Source organism: Alexandromys fortis, unplaced genomic scaffold (genome assembly GCF_014885135.2).
Source record: "Alexandromys fortis isolate MF-2015 unplaced genomic scaffold, M_Fortis_MF-2015_v1.1 scaffold_99, whole genome shotgun sequence".
Taxonomy (NCBI): Eukaryota; Metazoa; Chordata; class Mammalia; order Rodentia; family Cricetidae; genus Alexandromys; species Alexandromys fortis.
This window is the reverse complement of record NW_026067982.1, coordinates 5,000,443-5,016,491: the sequence shown is the minus strand read 5'-3', so window position 1 is coordinate 5,016,491 and position 16,049 is coordinate 5,000,443. Positions and strand designations below refer to the sequence as shown.

Sequence of the window (16,049 nt, the reverse complement as noted above, 5' to 3'; positions counted from 1 at the left end):
GGGATGGTAGAACTTGAAGAAAAATATAAGGGTCCAACTGCTGGGCTGTGGGGAAAGCTGTGTGGGCTCCCTGGATATTTGGAGACTTGTAGATGTAGAGATTGCTGACGGAGGAGGGGAGAGAGCAGAAGAAGTTCCTCATCCTCACCAGCCCTCCCCCAATGCTGTGAGCATATCTTTTCACAACTACAGCCTCTTGTCGCCTGGGTTCATTCTCTAGGTCTTAGATAGGACGGTGTGTTCTTCTGAGTTGCCTAGACCCTGCAGACGATCCAGCCAACCAGACAAACGCTCCCACTGATGGAATGGTGGCAAGATTGCCTATGGGGTTAACCAACAGCTCTCCGTTGGATTGGAGGCCTGTTCTGCAGAAGGAATTTACATCTGGTACTGAAAACATGATTTTTTAAAAGAAAAAAGAAGAAGAAGAAGAAGAAGAAGAAGAAGAAGAAGAAGAAGAAGAAGAAGAAGAAGAAGAAGAAGAAGAAGAAGAAGAAGAAGCCGGGTGGTGGTGGCACATGCCTTTAATCCCAGCACTTGGGAGGCAGAGGCAGGCAGATCTCTGTGAGTTTGAGGCCAGCCTGGTCTACAGGAGCTAGTTCCAGGACAGGCTCCAAAGCCACAGAGAAACCCTGTCTCAAAAAACTGAAAAGAAGAAGGAGGAGGAGGAGGTTAGAGAGCTCATTGGTCCAAAGGGAGGACATACTATTTTCCTAAGCAGCCAAACTGCCTTCTAAATATCTATATTCTTATTTTCAGATGTGTGCCACCCTCAGTCTTAGGCAGAGGATCTTCTTATTTTAGTGGGTGGTAGTAACTGCAGAGATTCTTACTCTTCAAAGTGCTAGGAAAAAGTGATTAGGAAGGTCTGCCATAGATGGAGCACCTACATTGATCATCCCTTTGATCTTTAAGGCTCAGGGAAGATCACAGAAGAGCTGCAAGAAAACCTCTAAGAGCTGGAGGATAAGGAGGAGGAGTGAAAAATGTCCCCTGGACCTGGCACGGCTGTTGCACATATGAGCTCACGGTCGCTGTGGTTACTCTATTAAGACCCACACAAGATCTACTCAGGTAAAAATGTCAGAATATTAACTAATATCATTGATGGAAATAGCTGCAAAAATCTTCAGTTGAAAAAAATGAGTACGGAAGGCCCAGGCTGACGGTAAGAAATCCATGGCCTCCCTGATGCAATTCTCAGGTGGGTTCTAGCCACCCCCAGATTCAGTCAGGGTCCTGAAGGTCCGGGCTGGCCGAAGACATCCACCACCCACCTGGCGCCTTGTGCACTAGCCAAGTGGGTCCCATTATGATGAGCAAATTTGTGGTAGAGAAATGGGAAGGAAAGAGAAGCAGAATGGTTCAGGTCTGTGGAAAGAGGCAGAGAACAGAAGAAATGAAGGCGGTGAGGAGTAGGCTGATGTGAGAGGCCTGCTTGCCTCCTGGGGCCAGGGTGACATCGGAGCCCGGGCTGCTGCCAAGGGCCATGTCTGGGTCCATGGTACTACCACAGCCAGGGTCTGTGTGGGCAGCCACGGTCCATGTTGCCACCAAACACCACAGGATGCCCCGTGCCTGGGCTGCCACCTATGGCCATGGAGGTGTCCAAGCGCTGTATCACTGCTGGATCCATGCTGGTTAGGTGGCCTGTGTTACCAACCAGGGCCCTGGTGTTGTCCAGGCTTGGGCTGCTTGCTGCGAAGGGCCATGACTGGGTCCTAGGCCCAGATGCAACCAGGGTCTGTGTTGACGTCATGGCCTGTGTAACCTCAGGGGGCCATAGGAACCATGCATGATGAAAATAGAGGGCCATGCTGAGACAACCCTACCCTTCACTGGCCCTGGGGAAACTAGCCCTACCTCTCAATGAACACTACAGCAATAGAGCTGGTCCCAGCCCTTGCTGGAGAGCTGGCCCCTGCACTCAGGAAGGGTGGTCCCACCCCTCATCACAGGCGAGGGAGAGCCGCACCTGAAGCAGGCAACTCCAGTGGTTTGAAGTGTGATGGTGGACATTGTGTTTAGAGGATCAATTTACCATTTTAATCATGTAAAAACAAAATTGTTCTTAGCTTGTATAAACCATGAGGAAGTTGCTCTTGCCTTGAATGTGCCCTGTCAGCTAGCCCCAGACAGAACACTTCCTCAAACAGTTAGGCTATGAAAAGTTTCTGCACCCCAACAAGCCCCTCTGCCAAGGCAATAATCCAAATCAAACCAAATCAGAGAAAGCCCAGGTTTAATGGATAACAACACTCCCAGATGACTTTCCAGCACCCCAGAGGGGAGCTGGGGAAGGAAGACCAGAAAACCACGTGTTTGTTCTCTGGGGGCAGTTTAAATACCCTTTGGGTGTGGTCTTGAGTATCTCTGGGGAGGGGCCATCATATGGCAGGCTTTCTTAGGGGTGGGAGTCTGGACTGAGGCAACTCCCAGGGGAGAGGGCTTGGGATGGTACTATTCCCCAAACATTCCAGACTCTTTAGATACATGTATGCCAGAGGCTGGGGTGAAGCCTTAACCCAAACATTCCAGACTCTTGGGGTATATGAATGCCAGGGACTTGAGTGAGGCTTTAACCCAAACAGGATATTCTTGGGGGAAAAGAAGGAAAGAAAAAAGAAAGGAAGGAAGGAGAGAAAGAGAAAGAAAGAGAGACACAGAGAGAGAGAACGTCGAACGTTGGACATTTCACTTCCTCCTCGTTCCTACAAGGTAATGGTCAGAGAATAAACAGGCTAACTGCTACTTTCTGCTTTTGTAGGAAACACTTGTTTGGACGGCTGAAGCATCTGCAGGATAACTGTTACAAGATAAAGATTTGTTCACACCCAGACAGGAATATGTGTTATTTGACTCCTCAAATTAAAACTTTGAAGGTTTTTTCCTTTATACTCCACTGACTAACAATAGTCAGGGCATTACCTAGAGAACATCCGGGTTTGCTCCTGGCTGGTGTCTTTTTAATTAAAAGTCTATAATTCATTAAAACCTAGACTGAAGTCAGGCTCATAAATTTCTAACGGACCTGGGACACCCAGCAGAAGGGTAGCTTGCCCAGGGCTAGGTGCCCACACCTGAGTTAGCAGTCTCCAATGGGGAATCCAGAGGGTCAGACCCGGATTCTCTACCATGAACTGTGCTCTCATGGGCATGCCACAGACTTAGTAAGACAACCTAAAACAGCTTGACCCGTCTGAGACCTTCTCTAACGGACCTCCTAAGTGTTTCATGCAAACCAGCCATTTCTAGGAATAGAAACTGAAAGCAACTCTGAGTGCAGCCCTATTCCTGGAGGTGATTTGCATGAACAGAGCTCTTATCCAGTCCAGAAACTGTACACAGCAATGGTGGGTGGAGACTAGGAATGATGAAGTAACTTGGGGGAGACCCCGCTGCCCATCACAAGGGTCCCACCTTTCTCTTTGCAGTTCTTTCCAGGACTCAAACTCCACACATCACCGCTTTTCTTCCTGAACATCCTGAGTCTGAATTCCAGCTCTAGAGCGTTCTGAGGGAACTGCCCTTGCTGCAGTGCACAGACTTCTCCTAAGAGGAGAGCTTTCCCAGAGGCGCCACTGCCCTCAGACCACTGCTGAGGTGAGTGAAGGGTTCTAACTTCAGCTTGCCCAATAGCCCTACATGTGTGATAACATGAGGAGGGGAGCACTGACTCCAGGGCAGGGGGGCTTGGGGATTTCACTCAGGGAGCAGGCACAGTAGCATCCTTCTGTGCCATCTTCTGTGCCACGAGCATCCCAAAGCAGAGAGGCAGCAGCCCTTCCTTCTCCCTGCTTGTGTGGACCTAGCTGGTCTTCTGAAGTAGTCGAGCTTGGAGGAAGACAGCAGGCTGGGATACCCAGATGCTCTGGAGTCTATGTGGTACCCCACGGAGATAAAATCCCAGATGAGAAACAACCATCCACAGTGTCTGGCAGAGCAGTTGAGTCCCCTGGCTTTCAGGAATCTGCTGTTGTCAGTCAGTTGTTATTCTGATGGCTCCATCTTTACACTTCCTGCTGGTTCTCTGCCAGTTTGCAGAACATTTAGCCCTGAATTTTCACAGTTTAACTGTAACTTCAGGAGGTTTTTTTTTTTCTGCCCTGTATATCTGGTGTTCTACAATCCTCTTGTATCTGTCTGAATGTGCGTTTCTCTCCTTAAACTTGGGGACATTCTTGCTATGGTTGGTTGAGAATACTTTCTGCTCCTTCAATGCAAATACATTTCGTGATGTTCAAAAGGTCACACATGGTTTGTTCACAGATTTTTCAATTTTTGTGGTCTTCCCTGACCAAATCCTCCAATTCCTCTACATTGTCCTCAGCTCCTGACATTCCCCCCTCCATATGATCGGCTCTGATGCTGAGTCTTTGCTCTGAGCATTTGCTTTAATGTATTTTTCATATGCAGTCATTTAAATCAAGGCTTTGCTCAGTATTTCTCATTATTGAATTCCATTTTCATGCTCTGTGTTGACTTCTCTTTCATTCAGCTAATTGTTTGAGTCCCCATTTTTTTTTTTTGGTCACATTTACATCATCCTTTTGAATTCTTCATTTGGAACTTTATCTAAGTCATTCTCATGAAGGCTGTAGTTCTGGGGTTTGTGATTTTTAGAGCAGACAAATTGTCTTGGTTTTTCATATAGCCAAGCTTTCTGTTTGAATTTGATTAGATCAGTGGTTGGATTTTCTTTTGTATTTATTTAGCTTTTTACTTATTTTATAATAGGAAGTGGGCTTTGAAGACTCTGAGACATGGGATGGTCAACAGGGGTCAGGTGAACTTGGATGTCTAAGACTCAAAGGGGGTCTGACCTCCCTGGGTGAGTAGGTGGGTAGACAGCTGGCAAGTCTGACAGGCCAGGCAGTGGGTGGGCAAGATGCCTGCAGGCAGTGATACTGGGGGACCTGAAGTCTCTGAGGCACAGAAAATCACCTCAATGGTGGGTAGTGGGTACACAGGGAGGTTGGCAGCTACCAACACTCATGAATCAGGAAATAGGTTGGGCGAGCTCTAATCAGTGATTTGGAAACAATATCCTACAGTATGTGATCAGTTTTAGAGAAGGTTTCATGAGGTCCTTAGAAGAAGGTATATTCTTTTGTGTTTGGGTGGAATGTTCTATAGATATCTGTTAAGTCCATTTGATTCATTGCATCTGTTAATTCTCTTATTTCTCTATTAAATTTCTGTCTGGTTAACCTGTTCATTGTCGAGAAAGGAGTGTTGAAGTCTCCTACTATTAGTGTGTGGGGTTCAATGTGCAATTTAAGTTTTAGTAATGTTTCTTTTATATATGTGGGTGCTCTTGTATTAGGGGCATAGATATTCAGGATTGAGACTTCATCTTGATGAATTGTTCCTGTTATGAGTATTAAAGTGTCCTTTTTCATCTCTTCTAATTGATTTTAGTTTGAGATCAATTTTGTTAGATATTAGGATAGCCACACTTGCTTGTTTCTTAAGTCCATTTGATTGGAAAACCTTTTCCTAACCCTTTACTCTGAGTTAGTGTGTGTCTTTGAGGTTGAGGTGTGTTTCTTGTACATAGGAGAAGGCTGGATCCTGTTTTCATATCCATTCTCTTAGCCTGTGTCTTTTTATAGGTGAATTGAGTCCATTGATATTAAGCGATATTAATGACCAGTAGTTGTCAACTCCAGTTATTTTGCGGTACTAGTGTTTATGTGTTTCCCTTCTTTGGGTTATCCTGGTGGAGGGTTATCAGATGTCTGTGTTATTGTGGGTGTAGTTGGCTTCCTTGGGTTGAGGTTTTCCTTCTAGTACTTTCTGTAAGGCTGGGTTTGTGGATTGTTTAAATCTGTTTTTGTCATGGAATATCTTGTTTTCTCCATCAATGGTGAAAGAAAGCTTTGCTGGGTATAGTAGTCTGGGCTTGCATCCATGGTCTCTTAGTGTCTGCAGTACATCTATCCAGGACCTTCTGGCTTTCATGGTTTCCATTGAGAAGTCAAGTGTAATTCTGATAAGTTTACCTTTATATGTTATTTGACCTTTTTCCTTTGCAGCTGTTAATATTCTTTCTTTATTCTTTATGTTTTGTGTTTTGATTATTATATGATAAGGGGATTTTTTTTGTTTCAGTCTATTTGGTGTCCTGTAAGCTTCTCTTTTTTTTCCTTAACAAGAATAATATTTTTCCAAGTTTGAAAACTGATCCCACAGGAGAAAACTGGCTTTTGCTTTCCTGTGTTAAAATACTTCTTTACCCACACTAAACTTCATAGTGAAAAAATTTCTTAACCCTTTCTCTCTAGTAACGTCATTAATGAAATAGGTTTATTGATGTGAAATCCTCAGCTGTACTTCTAAACTCAAGACTCTCAGTCCTGGTGGCTCATTAGAATCCTCCAAGGAACTTTATCAAAATACCTATTATAGGATCTACCTCAACCCAATTAAATGAGAGAATCACTCAGGGGAATGTAGGCATCTAATTTTTTCATGATATTTATTGGTCTCTACATTTTTCTCTGCTCCCCTCCGCCTCTCCCCCTCCCCACTTCAATACTTCCCCAAGGTCCCCATGCTCCGAATTTACTCAGGAGAGCTTGTCTTTTTATACTTTATACTTCTCATGTAGATTATATCTATGTGAATCTCTCTTAGTGTCCATATTGTTGCCTAAGTTCTCTGTGATTGTGGTTTGTAGGCTGGCTTTCTTTGCTTTATGTTTAAAAACCACCTATGAGTGAGTACATGTGATAATTGTCTTTCTGTCTAGGTTACCTCACTCAAAATAATGTTTTCTAGCTCCATCCATTTTCCTGCAAACTTCAAGCTGTTGTTATTTTTTTCTGCTGTGTAGTACTTCATTGTGTAAATGTACCACATTTTTTTTTATCCATTCTTCAATTGAGGGGCAATTAGGTTGTTTCCAGGTTCTGGCTATGACAAAGAAAGCTGCTGTGAACATCGTTGAGCACATATCCTTGTGGCACAATTGAGCATCCTTTGGATATATACACAAAAGTGGTATTATTGGGTCTTGAGGAAGGTTGTTTCCTAATTTTCTGAGAAATTGCCACACTGACATCCAAAGGGGTTGTACCAGCTTGCATTCCCACCAGCAATGCAGAAGTGTTCCCTTTTCCCCCACAACCTCTCCAGCATAAGTTGTCATCAGTGTTTTTGATCTTGGCCATTCTTACAGGTGTAAGATAGAATCTCAGAGTTGTTTTGATTTGCATTTCTCTAGTGACTAAGGATGTTGGAACATTTCCTTAAGTGTCTTTCAGCCATTTTAGATTTCTCTGTTGAGAATCTCTGTTGATATTTCTCTGTTTAGGTCTGTATTCCATTTTTTTATTGGATTATGTGATCTTTTGATGTCTAATTTCTTAAGTTCTTTGTATATTTTGGAGATCAGACCTCTGTCTGATGTGGGGTTAGTGAAGATCTTTTCCCATTCTGTAGGCTGTTGTTTTGTCTTATTGACTGTGTCCTTTGCTTTACAGAAGCTTTTCAGTTTCAGGAGGCCCCGTTTATTAGTGTTTCTCTCAGTGTCTGTGCTGCTGGTGTTCTATTTAGGAAGTGGTTCCCTATGCCAATGCATTCAAGTGCACGTCCCACTTTCTCTTCTATAAGGTTCAGTGTGCTGGCTTTATGTTGAGGTCTTTGATCCATTTGGACTTGAGTTTGTGCATGGTGATAAATATGGGTGTATTTTCATTTTTCTACATGTTGATATCCAGTTATGCCAGCATCACTTGTTAAATATGCTTTCTTTTTTCTATTTGATATTTTTGCATCTTTATCAAATATTAGGTGTTCGAAGATGTGTGGATTGACATCCGGGTCTTCTATTTGGTTCCATTGGTCCTCCTGTCTGTTCTTATGCCAGTACCAGGCTGTTTTCAGTACTGTAGCTCTGTAGTAGAGTATGAAGTCAGGGATTGTGATGCCTCCAGAAGTTCTTTTATTGCCCAGGATTGTTTTGGCTATCCTGGGTTTTTTGCTTTTCCAAATGAAGTTGAGTACCGTTCTTTCGAGGTCTTTGAGGAATTTTGCTGGAATTTTGGTGGGCACCTGTAAGCTTCTTATACCTTAATAGGGATATCCTTCTTTAGTTTGGGAAATTTTCTTCTATGATTTTGTTGAGTATATTTTCTGTGCCTTTGAGCTGGAGTTCTTCTTCTTCTACCCTTATTGATCTCATTAATAAAATTAATTATTTGCTCTTTTCATAGTGTCCCAAATTTTCTGAATGTTTTGTGTTAAGAATTTGTTGGATTTAATGTTTTCTTTGACCAATGAATCTATTTCCTCTATAGTATCTTCAGGGCCTGAGAATCTTTCTTCTATCTCTTGTATTCTGGTGGTTATATTTGTCTCTGTAGTTCCTGTTTGCTTACCCATATTTCCCATATCCAGAATTCCCTTGGTTTGTGTTTCTTTATTACCTGTAGTAATGAGGAGCAGCGGGTCGCTTTCCTGCCTCCCGGTTGCTGGCTAGTTTATACCCGAAATAATTACATGGAAACTGGATTCATTTAAACATTGCCTGGCCCATTAGTGCTAGCCTCTTACTGGCCATCTCTCACATCTTGATTTAACCCATTTCTAATAATCTGTATGTCAACATGAGCTCATGGCTAACTGGGAAAGATTCAGCATGTCTGACCTGGCAGCTTCATGGCAGGTGGCTCTTTCTGACTCTGCCGTCTTCCTCCCAGAATTCTGTTCTGTCTACTCCGCCCACCTAATTTTCTGTCCTATCAAAAGGCCAAGGCAGTCTCTTTATTTAACCAATGAAAGTAACACATAGACAGAAGACCCTCCTACACCAATTACCTCTATTTCAGTCTTCAAGTCTTGAACTGTTTCCTTTACCTGATTGATTTCTTTTTCTTGTTTTTCTTCGGTATCTTTGAGGGATTTATTAATTTCTTTCAACTTTTTGTTTGTCTTCTCTTCATTAAGGGAGTTTTTCACTTCCTCTTTAAAGGTCTCCATCATTTTCATAAAGTTACATTTAAAGTCATTTTCTTCTACTTCTTTTGGGTTAGAATGATCAATTCTTCCTGTTGTGTGTCTGCTGGGTTCTAGTGTTTCCATTGCTTTTTAGGATGTTGGAGGAATTCTTGCATTGGCACCTACCCATCTCTTTCTTCAAATGAGGCTGGCAGTGTCTTGGCGTCTAGGTCCAATTCCTTGCTGTGGCTGTCTAAGTACTTGGGAGTTTTTCTTGGTCTGCCCTCTCTTAGGTCCCCTCAGTATTAGAGCAAACTGTGTTGCAGGGTTCCACAGAGCTCTCAGGCAGGCGAACAGGTGGGTTTAGAGGTGGGGTGGGGTGGGGGATAGCCCAGCTGCAGGAAAACTCCCTGCTGGCTGGCTAGAAAAGCCGAGGGAATTGAGGAGGAGCCCCTAGGTTTTCTCCCACTAGGGAGGTCCCAGAGAGTTGGGCATCCAGCTGTCCAGCACTGTGGCTGTTGACTCACCTCCCAGGTCCTTTCAATATTGGAGCAAGCTGTGTTTCAGGGTTCCACAGACCTCGCAGGTGAAAAGGTGGGTTTGGGAGTGGGGTGGGTTGGGGGATAACCCAGCCACAGGAAAACTTCCTGCTGGCTGGCTAGAAAAGCTGAGGGAATTGGGGAGGGGCCCCTGGATTTTGTCCCACGGGGGAGGTACCAAAGAGTGGGGTGTCCGGCTGTCCACAATGTTCACATAAGGTTGAGGACTCTGCTAGAAGTGTTGCTTCTTTTAAGTCCTTTTAGGGTTGCCATCATGTATGAGTATAGTTTTAATGAAAATAAAGGAATGTAAAGGAGACTTCAAACTGATAGTAAAGGTTGCAATAGGTGAGGTCACATAGTAATTGGAGTCTGAATTAGTGCAAGTAGTGCAAGGAAATTCCTAGGAGGAAGTGAAGTGTGAGAAAGAGACCTCATTATATCCAGGTCATTAGAGGAAGCAGCAACCAAGAGAAGAGAAGAAAGCCAATGCTGGATGTGAAATGGGACAGGGTCAGGGTCCTGCTTTACTGAACCAGCAAACACCAAGGCTTTGCCCTGCTTTGTTAATGATTACAATTTCTCTCCTGTCTGCTCCATTCAGCTCCATGGCTTGGGCCTCCAGCTTTGATGCATTCTTTAAGAATTTTAAGAGGGAAAGCCAAATCCTCTCTGAAGAAAACATCATCTTGATTAAATCCTACACTGAGACAAACAACCTCCAGAAAGCCCTTTCTGTAATCAACAATGCACTGAGAGACATCGAGAATGCCCCCCTGAACATCGCTGTGACAGGGGAGACAGGGACAGGGAAGTCCACGTTCATCAATGCCCTGAGAGGGGTGGGGCAGGAAGACATAGGTGCAGCCCCCACCGGGGTGACAGAGACAACCTGGGAAAGAATTCCGTACCTGCACCCAAAGCTTCCCCAGGTGATACTATGGGACCTGCCTGGTATTGGATCCTCTTCCTTCCCACCAGAAAACTACCTAACGGAAATGAAGTTTGGTCAATATGACTTCTTCATTATCATCTCGGCTACACGCTTCAAAGAAAATGATGCCCAGCTAGCCAAAGCCATCACCAAGATGAAGATGAATTTCTACTTTGTCCGAACCAAGATAGATATTGACGTAGATAATGAGCAGAAGAGTAAACCTAAGACTTTCAATAAGGAGAATGTCCTGATGAAAATCCAAGGTGACTGCTCAAGGCATCTCCAGAAGGCTCTCTCCAGTGAGCCTCGAATCTTCTTAGTCTCTAACTTTGATGTGTCCGACTTTGACTTCCCAGCGCTGCAGACCACCCTACTGAGGGAGCTCCCAGCCCACAAGCGCCATGTCTTCATGCTGTCTTTGAACGATGTTACTGAGGAAACCATTAACCTCAAGAGAGATTCCCTGAAGCAGAAAGTCTTCCTAGAGGCCCTGAAAGCTGGAGTTCTTGCCACCATTCCACTTGGTGGTATGATCATGGATGACATAGAGAACCTGGATGAAACGTTCGATCTCTACAAGTCCTACTTTGGCCTGGATGATGCCTCACTGAGAAAAATTGCCAAGAAATTTAACACACCTGTCAACACACTCAAGGCACGCCTTCGGTTTCCCCATTTGTTCACACAGATGAACAATGAGTCCTTAGAGGACAAACTGCGGAAATATATCCATCACATTTCCTCAGTTACTGGTGGTCCAGTTGCTGCGGGCATTTATTTCAAAAAGTCGTACTATTTGCAGAATCTTTTTATTGATGCTGCAGCAAATGATGCCATAGCTCTTCTCAACAAGGAAGATCTTTTAGAAAACAAGGTGGAACCATATGTCTCTAAGCCCCCCGATTACTGGGAATGACGGGGAAATGAGGCAAAAGTTCCAATTAATGTTTGTTTTTGGCCTTGCTTTGGACAGTGAGGCATAATCTACACCTGAGAAACAAACCTTGTCTGAGGGGCACCAGAAGGCTCCTCCTTTTCCTCTTCTGGAGCCAGAAGATCACTGTGGCAAGTGTTCAAATGTGCTAGAGTAGCAGAGCCGTCAGCAACATTGTGCAAATGCCTGAGGAAACCTCCTTTCCATTAAAATGGTGTGTAAAGCACACATGAAAATATTGACTTGATTTGTGATTTTATGGTCTAGTGACTCCTGGATTTTTTTACCCCTGTGAAAGTCTCCACACAGGTCTACATTCTCATAGCCAGGTCTGCTTTGTCACTTTGCTTTGTGGGCATCACTGGTGCCCAACACTGTGTAGGTAAACTTATACCTTAAGAGGTATAAGTCCCACATAGGAGTCACACCACAAGAGGGGACTGTGGCCATTAGCCATGCTCCATCCAGGAGGAGCTTGGAAAACACACACACACACACACACACACACACACACACACACACACACACAAAATACGAGCAAACATCTGTAGGTCCAGTCAGTGCACACAAGTCAAGATAGATGTCCTATTCTTCCCCAGCCAATCCAAACAGCTTGAAATTCATACTGTGTGAATGGCAACTGGAACTCTAATTATAAACTGTCTCTCCTTGTTATTTCACTCATTAGAAAAAAAAACGAAAAACCCGTTTGACCTCTTTTCTCTGGTTTCCCGTGGGTACTGTTGGTACTTGCTCTCCCTTGGCTGGGCCAGGATGTGGAGCTGTTGACGACTGGTTTGCCCCACTACCCTCCTGACCGTTCATGTCAATTATGGATTTTCTGATAGCATGACAGAATGTGAGATGGGCCTGAAATTTCTATGAAAGGCTATCTTGATTCTTTTATTTTGTTCTATCTCATTATGTTATTTATCACTGATCCAGGAAGAACTGCCTTTTTTTAGACATAAGTTTTCATTGATTCTTTGGGAACTTCACATCATGCACCCTAATCTGACTCGACCCCCAGTCCCTTGGTCTCTGCCCTCACCCCTACAGCGTCCCCCACAAAAGAAACACCCACAAATTAATTAACAACAAAACAGATAAACAAGTAAAACAAACAAAAAACACCTCCTTCTCCCTCTTTCCCATCCCTCTACAACCTCTTCATTTCACCTAGTGGCACTGGGAGCCGTGCTGTGTCCCACAGTACATCCTTTTGTCCAATCATCCCTACCCAAAGATGACCGTTGTAATGAGTCATTGGTCCTGTACAAGGCCTCTGGCACACCATCATCCCTGGACCCTCACAGAACCTCCTCTTGGTTGTCCTGATGTTGCCCCAAGTCTTAGAGAACCTGTGACTTTTGTTCTGCAGGACCAGTTCCCTCCCATGCTCCAGCAGACCACCATGGGATAGATGTAAGGTTTGGCCAACCCAAGGCCCAGGATCTGGGTCTGGGTGGTAGCCGAGATCCTCAGTCAGGGCTGCTGGGACTTCCCCCTTCAGGAGAGGTGTGGAGCCAGGTCTCCTATGCCCATGTAGTCAGGGCTAGCTCTCTCATGCCCATGGTGTGGGGTGAGGCAATCTCCCCCTGGGTGCAGAGGGAGCTCTCCCATGAGAAGCGGTACCAGCTCTCCTGCTGCAGTGTCCGGTAAGGGGCAGAGGCAGTGAGAGAAGAGACAGGCTCAGCAAGGCCCTCAGAATTCAGCACACATTGTTTCTAAGACCCCCTGTGATAACATGGGCCATGGACGTCAACACAGACCCCAACATGGCCCACACATAGCCTTCAGCAGCAGCTCAGGCCATATGTCACCATGGCCCCAGTGGCAGCACAGGCCACCCAGATCAGTGTGGTCCCGGTGGTGGAATGACTCTCAGACACCAACATGATCTCAGATAGTTGACCAGACCCTGGGCATTTGCACAGACTGCAATGGTAACAGGAGCCACAGACATCTACTCAGATCCTGGCTGTTGTAGTGCCATTGACCCAGATATAGCCCTTGGCACAGTGTAACATGAAGGGGCCAGGCCTGCTTATTTGTTTTTTCTGTCCCGCCCAGTCCCCCAGCCGTTTAGTCCCAGAGAAAATCACACATAAGTCTCCATAAATTATAAGCTGATTGGCCCATTAGCTCTATCCTCTCACTGGGTAACTCTCACATCTTGATTAACCCATTTTTCTGATCTATGTTAGCCATGTGGCTCAGTACCTTTTTTCAGTGGGGCAGATAACATCCTTCTGCTTTGGTGGTCTGGGCAGGAGTGGGAGGAATCAACCTCCTCCTTCCCAGAATTCTCCTGTTCTCCTTACATCATTTCTATTTCCTTTCTGGGTTTTCCCGCCTATATTTCCTGCCTGGCCAATCAGTGTTTATTTATAACATGATTAACAGAATACAGACAATTTTCCTGCACCAGCACAGCCCCAGGCAACATTATGAATGGGCATAGCAGCACAATAGACTCAAATTGGCATGGCACAGTGGTGGCAGGGCCCTCAGACACCAATATTGCCATAAGTTGAGGCCTAGACCCTGGGCATCTGTGTGGTCTTTGGTGGCAATTTGGGTCATGGATGTCAACACAGACCTTGGCTGTGGAAGGACCATGGACTCAGACATGACCCTAGGCAGGAGTCTGGGCCCTAACACCACCATGGCCCTGGCTGACAAGCAGGCCACCCATATCAGCCTTTTCCTCACCGCCTCGCTTCCTCAGTTCTGCCTCTTTCCACATCACATGAACCATTCTGCTTCTCTTTCTCTCCCATTTCACCACCATATATGTGCTCATCATAACGGCATGTACAAGCCCGGTGCCTTCAGCAAGCCTAGACTGTGAGGACCCAGGATGGCCTGTGAGTGTTGTCAGCCTGTCTGACCTGAGCAGCACCAGGCAGACCTGTGGATGCCTTCAGCCAGTCTGAACTGTGGAAGACCATCTTAGTGTGAGGCAGGGTCCTGCTTCCAAGACAGAGGATTCTGGACTACATAAGTCGGCAAAGGTAGTTGAACATGAATGCTTTCTTCCCTTCTCTGCTTCCTGACTGTGTTTGCAAGAGGCCCAGCTCTCTCAGGCCTCTACAGCTGTGACCTCCCCACTGAGGGATGTGCAACCTTGAACTGAGAGCTGAGAGAAGCCCTGGCTGCCTTACATTGCTTTGCAGGACATTTTGTCACAGCCACAGAGAAGAAACTCGAGTAGACACCTGACTGGACTCTTGGCTAAAGTCCCTGTAGAATTTCCGTACTGATAGCTTTCCCACCAGGGGAGGAGAGATGCAGGCATGGCATCCCAGGGGCAAAAAATAAAGCACATGTTAGGTCAGTGTTGGAATCCCACAGTAAACCAGAGGCAGTGGTCAAGGCCCGTGTCCTTTGACAGCTCTGTCCATGTCCACTCCACACTGACATTAGTGACTTCTGTGTGTGGTGACCCACACACCCGACAGAACAACAGGAGGGAGGAAGGTCTGCTTTGTCCCAGAGTCAGAGAACTGCAGGTCACTTTCCAGAGGTGGCAGGTGGCAGAGCGGTGGGGTCCATCCAAGCAGAAGGTCGTCTGGGAGACGACAGAGAAGAAGCAGACAGAGCTAGAGGACACAAGGCAGGGAATTCACAGTCCTGGGCTCCAGACCCACTAACAGTCCCACCCCAGGATCCGCAGCGTGAACTACAGGAGCCTGTGGAACTCATTCCAGATTCCAAACATAATACTCTTGTATCCATAGCTCGTTCTCTTTCTGAAAACCCAGACATTCGTGGAGGAATTGATGCTGTAACTTGTATCCAAACAGCCTGGAGCAAGAGGCCTCTCTTCTTTGGTGATGTAGGATCTTCTTCAATGACTTGGCTAATGTAATTCACAATATGGAAGTTTGTCCAAAGTGTCTCCTCACTCAGAATTTGTGTCATCTAAATATGGCTTCAGCTCACTCTACTAATGGTTAGTGCATCTGGGTGGTACGACCTGGTCAGGTTCCCATGCAAAATTTATCTCCCCATTTTCATTATAATCCTTATTTTTTATTTTAGCCTTTACATAAATGTGATATGTATACCTAGCCAGGCAGTGGTGATATACTTTAATTCCAGCACCCAGGAGGCAGAGACAAGCAGATTTCTGTGAGTTCAAGGCCAGCCCAATCTACAGAGTGAGGTTCAGGACAGCCTGTTACACAGAGAAACCCTATCTTGGAAAAAAAATGTATATCTAAATATATACATATATTTCAATGTGCTTCAATACTTCTGATCACAGAACAGACGTTGTGCCATGTAGCAGAAGGGATCTATCAGCAGGTGGCATGGCCTGTCCCTAATGAAGTCTATCTCTGAGGGTGGGAGCTGCTTGGTCCTGTTTACAGGAAAGTACATTACAAGTACACGTCACTACCATGGTAACAGCAATAAACGTCTGCCTGCTCAGACTGTGGCATTTCAGTCCCCAGAGTCGAGTTTATTTATTCTCCTGACAGGTTAGAATGGCAGGGTGAGCTGAGACTGTGGGAGGGGGCTGATGCTACTGTCTGGAGGCTCTGTCTCTGATTGCCTGGAGACACAGCCATCCCTTCTCCCTACCATCCACACATCCTGTCACATTCTTACTGATGTCTTCTCTAAGCCCTGACCATGAACTCCTCCTTGGCTTCACTGTGGGAGTCACAGCACAATTCTAGGAGTT

The 16,049-nt window shown here is 45.3% G+C and overlaps 1 protein-coding gene across 4 annotated transcripts; it reads left to right on the top strand.

Moving 5' to 3' along the window:
- The first annotated feature begins 940 nt into the window (after positions 1–940).
- LOC126511412 (T-cell-specific guanine nucleotide triphosphate-binding protein 2-like) lies at positions 941–11,595 on the top strand. 4 transcript variants are annotated; one of them, XM_050158546.1, is made up of 4 exons: positions 941–1,074; positions 3,435–3,603; positions 4,738–4,831; positions 10,087–11,595. In XM_050158546.1, the coding sequence occupies exons 3-4, from the start codon at positions 4,797–4,799 to the stop codon at positions 11,333–11,335; spliced, it is 1,284 nt and encodes a 427-aa protein (XP_050014503.1). In that variant the 5' UTR covers positions 941–1,074; positions 3,435–3,603; positions 4,738–4,796; the 3' UTR covers positions 11,336–11,595. The 4 variants fall into 4 exon arrangements, with proteins under 4 accessions (XP_050014503.1, XP_050014504.1, XP_050014505.1 ...); XM_050158547.1 differs by lacking the exon at positions 941–1,074 and adding an exon at positions 2,704–2,718; XM_050158548.1 differs by lacking the exon at positions 941–1,074 and adding an exon at positions 3,339–3,353.
- The last annotated feature ends 4,454 nt before the right edge of the window (positions 11,596–16,049 follow it).

Bases quoted from the DNA above. Each gene is read 5' to 3' on its own strand.
- LOC126511412 (XM_050158546.1), top strand. From the start codon at position 4,797: ATGTCTAAGACTCAAAGGGGGTCTGACCTCCCTGG. The intron at 4,832-10,086 runs GTGAGTAGGTGG...TGCTCCATTCAG, and splicing joins AGGGGGTCTGACCTCCCTGG to CTCCATGGCTTGGGCCTCCA.